We start from the raw sequence: 11076 nt of genomic DNA, 5'->3' as shown, positions 1-11076 counted from the left end.
TTATAGAATTTGAGGAAGAAATAGAAAATTTGAGAGAGGAACTTGAGCCATATTTTTATTCACATTGGAGGAATTTTGAGCCTAGTGGGGTTTATAATGTGACTGCATTTTCTGTAAATAATAAAGGAAATTTCCATATGTAGGTGTTTTAGGAGAAAAGGAAGGTTCGAAACATGTTACTTTGTAAGGGCTCATAAAAATGTTTTTCTAAATGCATACAATGCAATAGAAGACCTTAAGAAAGTGGGTTATTTTGTAATCCCATACAATGACCAAAAAGAAATAATTTGTCTACCAAGGGAAGAGAAAAAGAAAAAATGAGAGAGGAATGCGGAGAAGGAGGGAGAACATTTGTGTAATTACACTCAATGTTATGACAAGCTACAATGGTCATACATTTCCTAGAATACAAAATCTAAAATTTCTGTCAGATGTTTGGAAAAACTTGGAAGACACTCCCTTCACACAAAATCTAGTTATCATTGCGCATGCGCAGTATCCTTCTCCTTAGCTGTATCCCTATAAATACTCCAGAATAATTGACATTCGCTCAGTTTGATAGTAGCAGCGAAACAGTGAACATGGCTTCTTCCAAAGTGTTTAGTGTGTCTCAGCTTTGTGGTAATAAAATAAAGCCTACCAATGAGCGGTTTGGTTTGTGGCTGTTGACAGAAAATCTGTGCAATGACAACCTTATTACAGACATTGGGAAAATTGATTACACTGCTGGAGAAGAACTGTTAGTGCAGGATGAATCAAATCTTGTGCCTATAACAGAACCCTTTTGTGACAATATTATGCTGGTAAAGGTTTGTGGTTTGGAGGACTGTCAAGAACTGGATAAAAGACGTTTTATTCTAAAGAAGGAGATGTGTGGATCATTCAATTTGTACTTGAGAGGAAAATTCTCCAAAATGGTGTCAGCTAAGCATGGAGTTAAAGCAAAGTTACCATACTTATTGGACAGTGGAAGCGATATGTCAAAGAAGATTCTACAACTGCTTGGGGAGGACAACTATAGAGAAGTGCAGCAGAAGTACTACAATCCAGTGGGGATACCATACAAAGTAGAGCTTGCCGATGTCCCCATTGCTACATTAATGGAGGAGTTACCAACAATAAAGGAGCAGCACAAACAACTTATAGAATTTGAGGAAGAAATAGAAAATTTGAGAGAGGAACTTGAGCCATATTTTTATTCACATTGGAGGAATTTTGAGCCTAGTGGGGTTTATAATGTGACTGCATTTTCTGTAAATAATAAAGGAAAATTTCCATATGTAGGTGTTTTAGGAGAAAAGGAAGGTTCGAAAAATGTTACTTTGTAAAGGGCTCTCATAAAAATGTTTTTCTAAATGCATACAATGCAATAGAAGACCTTAAGAAAGTGGGTTATTTTGTGATCCCATACAATGACCAAAAAGAAATTAATTTGTCTACCAAGGGAAGAGAAAATTTGTGTAATTACAGTCAATGGTATGTCAAGCTATAATGGTCATACATTTCCTAGAATAGAATCACTTAAGTTTCTGTCAGATGTATGGAAAAACTTGGAAGACACTCCCTTCACACAGACAGAAGTGGAGCAGTATAATAACATCACAATGCTGGAAATTAAAGGGAAAGTAAAAGTAGGACAGTGCAAAAGATTAGAGAATCTACAAGAAGGAACAGAATTAGTCATTATTGCAATAAAAGAAGTGTACAATAGAAACAAGATACGGTATATTTTACAGTTTGAAAATCTGGAAGAATTGTATGTGTCAAACTATTGGTTGGAGGAGGAATTTGAGAGCTCTAACATTGATTTGAATTATAAAATTAGAATTAAGCTAGATGTTCTAAAGCATAACCCCAGTAGACATAAGGAAAGAGTTGTATTTTGTATTTAATTTAAGGTATTGTAAATAGTGGAAAATGTGAGCAGAGAAGGTTGTAATCCAATGTGACATCATCCAGGATAAGAGCAGTGATGGGTGGAACCAAGGTCACGTGATAGGGGGAGGAGGAGTGGGGGTCGCTGAAATTGCATCGCCGAAAGCATAGCAAGGTGATTTCTTACCTATATGATGATGTTGGTGCTAGCAGAATCAATGATTTGTTGAGCAAATACCTAACAGTGTTTCATAAGGAAAAGTTGAATAATTCAATTACTTATGGAGTTTCATACAAAGATCAAAGTGAAAAGTATTATATCGGTGATATACAGGTAATATTTGATAATGGATATATAGATGTTGATAAAGAAAGAATTCAATTAACTCGCGGATTACTCGAATTATTATTCAAAGCGAGACCAAACAGAAATCTTTATAATAATGATGACCTTGACAAGTACAAACGTATCTTATTACTTACTGGTGTACATTTAGATCGAAGAGGCTATGTTAAACGTAATCATGGAATTAAATCGCAATTGATTCAGAAATTATTTCCCAGTAAAAAACTTGTTAAAAAGAAGGGACAAGGTTTGTTGAATTTTGCAAAAAATATTTCTCATGAAAGAAATTACCAATACTTTGATAGTTTTGATGAACTAGTGGAAAGATTAAATTTACTCTATTCCTCAAAAGCTTCTGGGAATTCTGCTCATGATGTTGAGATTTCATCTATACTAGAAGAGCTCAGAGAAGCAAAACTAATTATTTAGTGTCACGATGACCTTGCATCGATTCGGACGGATTGAAACACCTACTGCTACCGCTTCAACTGCTGAGGTTTCCTGTAATATTGATGTCATAACACAGACTATAATTGATTCAATAAATCAGCAGGGAATCAGTGAAGCTGTTAAAAGTTCATTACAGAATTTTAGTGCAAATATTGATAAAGTTATCATAGAGAGAACACAAACTCTACAGAGTGCATTAGGAGAAGTGAAAAATTTATCAGATACCTTTTCAACCCAGTTGGTTAGTATTGACAAAAATAAGGTTGATGAATCTTATTTGGACGAAAAATTGAAAGCCATTTCTGATAAAATTAAAAATTTAGAGATCTTGGACAGAAACTATCTTAACACTAAACTGAAACAGCTTAGTACAGAAATGTTTACTAAGTAAATGAAACACAACCGTCAGTAATTGATAATAAATATTTAGATACTGTTTTGGAGAAATTGACTAGTAAAAATATAACTAAGGAAGAATTTGAAAAAAGATTATCTGGAATGGCAGACGCAATAAAAGCTACTATTTTTGATGGATTAAACAATTCGTTACAAAGGATGCTGTTAATGGTCTGATTAAACAAATTACTGAGCTATATGCACAAAAAACTGATTTAAAAGATTTTATTAAGAAAGATGAATTGGATCTTGCTGTTAAAAAGGTTAATGATGAACTAACAACCTTGATTACAAATTCTGAAAAAGATACTGTGATGAGACTGCAATGTTCACCCGCTTTTATAGATTATTTAAAATTATTCATTCACAAAATGGCCTACGATATTGTAAGGAATTACGCAAAGTTAGTTTTAATATGAATTGGATAGAGGCTAAACAACATAATTTGACTGAGGAACAGGTGGGAGATTGATTACATCGAAAATGGGTCTTGGTCAATATGCTGGGTTTGTATTAGCCCCAAAAGAAAATCTATAACGAGCGGTAAGCATTGTAAGCATAGCTGGCGAGGGAAAGCAGAGCTGGTGAGGAGGCCCGAATTGGGTGCATACCAGTCTGCTACTTGTCCAAAACACATAGTAGCACATCACCATTTCTCTCTATAACCTTGGCACGAGCGATGGATTTCACTACGTAACATCACATTAGATAAGGAAAGTATAGCACGCGTCGAATTGCAGCAACAGAAGGTGTCATTTGCTTTGAAACGTTCGAACTGATAAGATGAGTGCTTATTTCGATTGCACAAGCTTTAATGAATTTTCAATTGATGCAGACCCACAAGCAAATTGGGGTTTTGACCATTTGGCTTACGATTGGTATACTGTAACCAATGTCACATTTCCTGATAGTGGTGAAATTTGCATACACATAATTGATAGTGAAGGAGACTTTAAAGAGGTTATCAACTTGCCCATGAGTATTCTCTAGTCTTAAACAAGCATAAACTTAAAAGTTTTCTTTCACGCTCGTGGAACTTAATGTCAGTGGAAATCGAATTTTCCTAAGAGAACTGCACCGATATTGATGATGTTGATACCCCAAGTGATATAGGTCTGAGGATATCTATAAATATTTTTGGAATGCTTGTTCGTACTAAATTTACTAATAGATATTCTCGGAGAGCACACTTAAAAAAGCAACGCCTGCGGTTTGTACAGCACATAGAAAATTTCAATATAAATTTGTGAAATTTTTCTTAACTGTCGGGTGGAAAGCAAACCAATCAATTTTACAGTATAAGTTATTAGATGGATTCACTCATCTAGCATTCACTTTAATTTAACAGTATAAAGATGGATTCACTTTAATTTGACAGTAGAAATATGGATTCACTTTAATTTGACAGTATAAAGATGGATTCACTTTAATCTGTCAGTAGGGAATTTTTCCTCCAAAAAGGGAAATTATTTTTTCCCTTTTTCCCTCCCCCTCGTCCTCACTGGGAGAGGGGAGAGGGAGAGGGAGAAGGAGAGGGAGAAGGAGAGGGAGAGGGAGAAGGAGAGGGAGAAGGAGAGGGAGAAGGAGAGGGAGAAGGAGAGGGAGAAGGAGAGGGAGAAGGAGAGGGAGAGGGAGAGGGGGGGAGAGGGGGCCGCAGAGGGAGAGGGGGGAGGGGGAGGGGGATTTGCGCAAAATTTTTCCTTATTTCTCGCGGATTGCGCAAAAATTCTTCCTTGAACTGTCAATATTAGGCTACTGTAGTACCCTTTATTATTTAAAATATTACAACGTCTAGTTTTGACCATAACTTGAGTCATTTTCAAGTTGAAATCAATGTTTTCAACTAGAAAGTGACCTAAGTTATGGTCGAAACTAATCGTTGTAATATTTTGAATGATAAAGGGTAATACGGGTTTTCATATTGTTCTTATCAATTCATTCATCCTATTATATAAATATTATCTGTGATTGTATCTACGAATAAACAAATAAAATAAATCCTAACCGATTAATTCCCAGTCAAATATCTCTTCAATCCTAAGACCTTTCTCTTCATCGTATTATCATCGGAATGCAGCTTTGTCCCAATACCTAAGAATTCATCTCATCGACTTGACTACTCAAACTTCTTGGGGGAAGAGTTATGAATTTAATTATAGTGATAATGTCACTAACTTAAAATGAACGCTAACCTATTCATAGGCTACTGTGATTATTGGCTGCCTCCCTTTGTCTTTCAAAATCTTCAACTAGAATTTTGAGACCGCTCTTATGAAAGTTATTCTTGGAAGCTTAAAATCTTATGAAGGTTATACTTAAAGCTTGAATCTTATAAAAGTTATTCTTGAAAGCTTCATACTTTTTAGAATCTCTCAGTTCTATGGGTATAGATTCGTGAATAGACTTGAGTAATAACTCGATCTAATCTGAAACTTATTCTATTGGTTTCCAGCTTCAGTGGAAATTTAGCTATAACCTGATCGAAATCTAGCTTCAACCTAAGAAATTCGTCCAAAAACTTGGTTTCTCATGATAAATCAATGATTATCAATCAAATTTTTCTTTAAGAGACACCTTTTGTATTGATAAATTTGTAGTAGTTTTTAATGTTGAACTTGTATGTAAACAATTCTTGAAACGAAATCTCAGTTGTGTTGGAACCTCTATGTCATTTATGCGTGAAAGAGTAGCCTTATTAGGTCTGTGACATTTCATCACAACTTTTTTCCTTTTTTTGTGTAGTTGAGAAGTTGATATTGTGGTAATTATTCATATTGAATGTTTCATCACAATTCGAGAGAGTAAATAGCTCAAATTTTCTGCCGCATTGGTATTCAAACTGCAATGTTATCTATAAGGAATAGATAAGATAGAATATAAGGAATGACATAAGATAAGGAATAGAGCCACCAATTACAGCTGAGCTCATTCCATCAATGATTTTGTAATATTGATTTCTTATATTAATTTCGTGTTTTTTATTTCGTATATCAATACCGTAATATTGATTCAGTATGTTTATTTCGTAGCATACAACACTATTTAATAATGTTTTACTGCTGTAGTTGCTGCTTGAATCGCCACTTTGTAACGAACCGCTAATTGGGAGGGGCTTGTCTAGGCCAATGGCATACTTTCACCTTGATAGGTTACAGCTTCCACCAATAGCAGAGCTCGGCTGTTAGTATAAATACTGCTGCTCTTTACTTTAGTTATAGTTCAACAGAGATTGATAATGGTGTAACAACCGAAACCGGTATCTCGATTTACAATAATTCTGTGGTTTGACAGTATCTAGTCTTTTTGTTCAGTATGGATGGATAACAATCATAATATCACATTAACAACTATTCAGAGAATCATTCTTGACTTATTATGATTTATTTATTATCATTTCTATTATAACTAGTCACTAGAACTAACCATTTATTTTGTTCTCTTATTTCTTATACTAGAATATCAATATTTATTGCTAAAGTTTTTCAGTGAAGCCTATAATTTCAATCTATGATATCTCTACTTTAAATTCTTTCACTACACATTTATTTAATATACTTTTTCACTTCACTAGCACTATATCGACTCTAAGTGTTTTGTTCTCTTCAATCTCCTTGTGAATTCAGTGTTGTCTAGCAACTTATTATGAATGATTTGGAAAGGAACAACAGGTTTATAGCCCAAAACAGTTGCTTTTCTGAATTGTGAAAGTGATAGTGCAAATATAAGGTTATGCTAATTATAATTCCTGTTCAATTTTGAGTGGAAGGAGGAAAAATTAAAAAAGACAATATTTGAAAAACTATCGATGAATAAGAAATCGAATCAAATTGAAATATTTCATTAAATCATCACTGCTGACTGGAAGTTGGTGTTTTAATTGAAACTGGAAATGAAACCTAGACTTTCTTATATTGTGCAATTTGAGTTATCTTATTTCTCCAAAAACTTCAATTACATTTAAAGGTCAAGGTAGAAAAACAAGTACATCATATGAAGCTATGTACTGTGTATCAGTCAACGAGCATACTATACATCCGTAATACATCATAACTTCAATAAAACATAACTATGATGAGTTCCATATAGTATAGAAGAACTATAAGTAGTATAGAACTACTGTATATAGTATAACTATAGAACTATAAATTGAACAACTACTGAATTATCAGTAAAATTCATTCACTTATAACACAACTGAAACAACTGTTGCCAGTCAAGTGGCATAGTGGCAAGTGCACAATGATTTTGAGAGCACTGTCCTACGTGACTACCTGTCTCCCCGCTTGTCAGTATGAAAATTTAACCATCAAACTTTGGCTGGGAGAGTGAGTAATACCATAGAGAAACGATAGCGTAAGTAGATATCCCATGGTATAGGGCGTTTATGTCGCAACTTTTACTGTTATCTCAAGCCAATTACTGTGGATTATTGTTGATTATTATAGTTTGCTGGGGTGAGAGTGTATGAACGGCACAAATATGAGAGACTACGAGCGTCACACAGCTTCACGGGAAAGAACTACGTGGACTTTCGGCTTGAGATAACAGTAAAAGTTGCGACATAAACGTCCTATGCCATGGGATATCTATTTACGGTATTGTTTCTCTATGATAATCCACACTGCTCTGTTACAAATGTTCACCGCGAGAGTGCATAGAGCACCAGAATAAAATACCAGAGCCGAACACAGATTTGTAACTCTGTCAGCAAGTTCAGATCTACAAGGTGGTTCTATTGTGTTGTTCAACTTTCATTCTTAGTTACGAACAACTCTTCTCCTCCAAAGTTAAAACGTTTCTAGTTTTTTCCTCAGTGGAACCATTTTGAGAAGTAGGTAGATAGTTTCGATCAGCGAGAACAGAGTGATCTTGTCTAGTAGCAGGAACTAAAATGAGAATAAGACTAAAAAGAAGAAGAAGAAGAAAAAGAAGTAGAGAGAAGAAGAAGAAGAGAAGAAAGAAGAAGAAAAGAGAAGAAGAAGAAGAAGAAGAAGAGAAGAAAGAAGAAGAAGAGAAGAAGAAGAAGAAGAAGAAGAAGAAGAGAAGAAGAAGAAGAAGAAGAAGAAGAAGAGAAGAAGAAGAAAGAAGAAGAAGAAGAAGAAGAAGAAGAAGAAGAAGAAGAAGAAGAAGAAGAAGAAGAAGAAGAAGAAGAAGAAGAAGAAGAAGAGAGGGTAGAAAATAAGGAGAAGGAGAAGAAAAAGGAAGAGGAGGAAAGAGGAAGCAGTGAGATCTTTTTGTGCAGTTTCCACCTGCTTGGCGACTCAACAGCAGTTATAAAGATCCCATGGTGTCATGTCAGGCTTGATAGTTTCCAGATGACATTGCAAGCACACCAACAAATCCCCTTCCTTCTTCTTCTTCTTCTTCTTCTTCTTCTTCTACTTCTTCTTCTTCTTCTTCTATTCCTTTTGTCACTCCATCTCCTTCTTCCCCTCTTACTTCTTCCCTTCTCCTTGCTTCTAATTCTTCCTCGTTTTTCCTATTTTCTTCTCTTCCGTCGACTTCTCCTTCTACATTTCCCCCTTCTCATCGCTCTTATTCTTCCTCGTTTTCTCCTTCTCCTTCTTTCACATCTCCCTCTAGATCACCCCCTCCTCCTTGCTCATATTCTTCTTCGTCTTCTTCTTCTTCTTTTCCATCTCCTTCTCTTCGATCTTCTTCTTCTCCTCCTTCTCCTTCTCCTAGATCATCCCCTTCTCCTTGCTATTATTCTTCCTCGTTCTCCCCTTCTTCTTCTTCTTCTCCATCTCCTCCTACTTCTACCCCTCCTTCTTGCTCTAATTCTTCCTCGTTCTCTCCTTTTTCTTATCCCTTTCTATCTCCTCTTACTTCTACCCCTCCTTCTTGCTCTTATTCATCCTCGTTCTCTCCTTTTTCTAATTTTTTCCCATCTCCTCCTACACCTAACCCTCCTCCTTGCTCTTACTCTCCCTCGTTTTCTCCTTTTTCTTCTTCTTCCCCACCTACTTCTTCACCATCTCTTTGTTCTTATTCTAACTCGTTTTCTTCTTCTTCTCCTTCTTTTTCTCCTTTTTATTCGTCTGCTTCTCCTCCTTCCACTCATTCCCCTACTCCACCTCCTACTTCTCCCACTTCTAATCCTTTTTTTCTCCATCATCTTCTTCTCATTCATCTCCTTTCCTCCTTCTTCTCCTCTTTCCACTCCCACTTCTCCTCCTACCTCAACTCCTTTTCTCTTCTTCTTCTTCTTCTTCTCCTTCTTCCACTTCTGCTCCTCCTTCTCTGCTTACTCCTTCCCCTCCTTTCCCTCCTTCTCCCACTTTCACTCCTACTTCTACATCTACCATACATTCTTCTTCTTCTTCCCCACCTCCTTCTTCACCATCTCTTTATTCTTATTCTAACTCGTTTTCTTCTTCTTCTTCTTTTTCTCTTTTTTATTCGTCTGCTTCTCCTCCTTCCACTCATTCCCCTACTCCCACTCCTACTTCTCCCACTTCAAATCCTTTTTTTCTCCATCTTCTTCTTCTCATTCATCTCCTTTTCCTCCTCCTTCTCCTCTTCCCACTCGTACTTCTCCTCCCACCTTTGCCCTTTTTTTCTTCATCTTCTTCTCCTTTCACTTCCCCTTCTCATTCCCAACCACCATCTCCTTCTTCCACGTTCCCTCCTCCTTCCCCACCACCATCTCCTTGTCTGGACATCTCCTTTAATAGCAAGATAGTGATTAAGGAAGGCCATTGCTCATCTTGGCTGCTAATTTCGACGTGAAAATGAAAGATGGAAGATTAAGAGTTGGCTGAGGAATTCCGCCTATTAGTTGTTGAAAAGTATGTGCTTCTCTCTGTCCTCTGTGCTATTCAATAGAGCAATTTATGAATGGTGCGTTACATTTTATGAGTTTGGCATTCCCTGAGTCTTTGAGACAGGGTGATATAGTAATAATTCATGCTTAGACGTATCGAACGAAGATATTATCATAGAGAAACAATAGCGTAAGTAGATATCCCATGGTATATTGCGTTTATGTCGCAACTTTTACTGTTATCTCAAGCCGATTACTATCGATAATTGTAGATTTTTACTGTTTTGACCGGGTAAGAGTGTATGAACGGCACAATATGAGAGACTACCAGTGTCAAAGAGCTTCACAGGAAAGAACTACGTGGACTATCGGCTTGGGATAACAGTAAAAGTTGCGACATAAACGCCCTATACCATGGGATATCTACTGAAGCTATTGTTTCTCTATGATATTATATAGTAGTGTGGTTCATGTCCAAATGTCAGCGTTCGTTAAATGGGATGTGTTTGTATTCCATTATAAGAATCTTACTTGAGAACAATTGAAGTTATAGTTGGATCATATCAGTAAGACTCATTATTATCGAAGACTTCGAGTTCTATGGGAGACTGAGGGCCGGTTACCGAGCTCAGGATTCAGCTACGTAATTCTAGACTTCAAACAGCTGGAGTCAGAAAATTGGCTTTCCGAAACGGTGCGTATTCGTAGTTTAATGATAATCTTTATTTTCTTATTTCCATAACTGGAAACGTTTCACCTTGACGAAATGAAACACTCCTAGATAAATAAGCTGAAACACTACACTTTTTTCCTTTATTCCATTTTGTGTTCAATTTTCTAGTTCTATATTTCCGATAGTCCTGTCCATTTCTACTATTTCAGTTCCGACTCTCTATATGGAAGTGAGAATTGGATTCACACACGGAGAATGCACAGTCGAATTCAAGCTGCAGAAATGAGATTTCTAAGGATTGTATTTGGCTGCACTAGAGTTGATAGAATCAGAAATACTGATATGAGGCAGGTTTTATCGATAAGAATAAGAATAATAATACAAATAATAATAATAATAATAATATTAATAATAATAATAATAATAATAATAATAATAATAATAATAATAATGATACAAAATAGACGCAACTGGTGCAATCATTTGGATAGAATGCCCCTTGAAGTGCAAAATTATGGGCCTACTGGGAAGAGAGATGTAGGAAGGCCAAGAAAGAGATGGGTACCGAAC

The 11076-nt window shown here is 36.0% G+C and overlaps 1 protein-coding gene across 1 annotated transcript; it reads left to right on the top strand.

Moving 5' to 3' along the window:
- Positions 1–8618: 8618 nt before the first annotated feature.
- On the top strand, positions 8619–9529 carry LOC120356561 (putative protein TPRXL; the record flags this gene model as incomplete). The annotated part of the gene is made up of 2 exons (XM_039445509.1): positions 8619–8711; positions 9428–9529. Coding segments are annotated over 2 exons (195 nt in total), but the record flags the coding sequence as incomplete, so codon positions are not given.
- Between the last annotated feature and the right edge of the window lie 1547 nt (positions 9530–11076).

Source organism: Nilaparvata lugens, unplaced genomic scaffold, assembly GCF_014356525.2.
Source record: "Nilaparvata lugens isolate BPH unplaced genomic scaffold, ASM1435652v1 scaffold7118, whole genome shotgun sequence".
In the NCBI taxonomy this organism is placed as follows: domain Eukaryota; kingdom Metazoa; phylum Arthropoda; class Insecta; order Hemiptera; family Delphacidae; genus Nilaparvata; species Nilaparvata lugens.
Note: the sequence above shows the minus strand (reverse complement) of the source record. Positions and strands in the feature narration are given on the sequence as shown.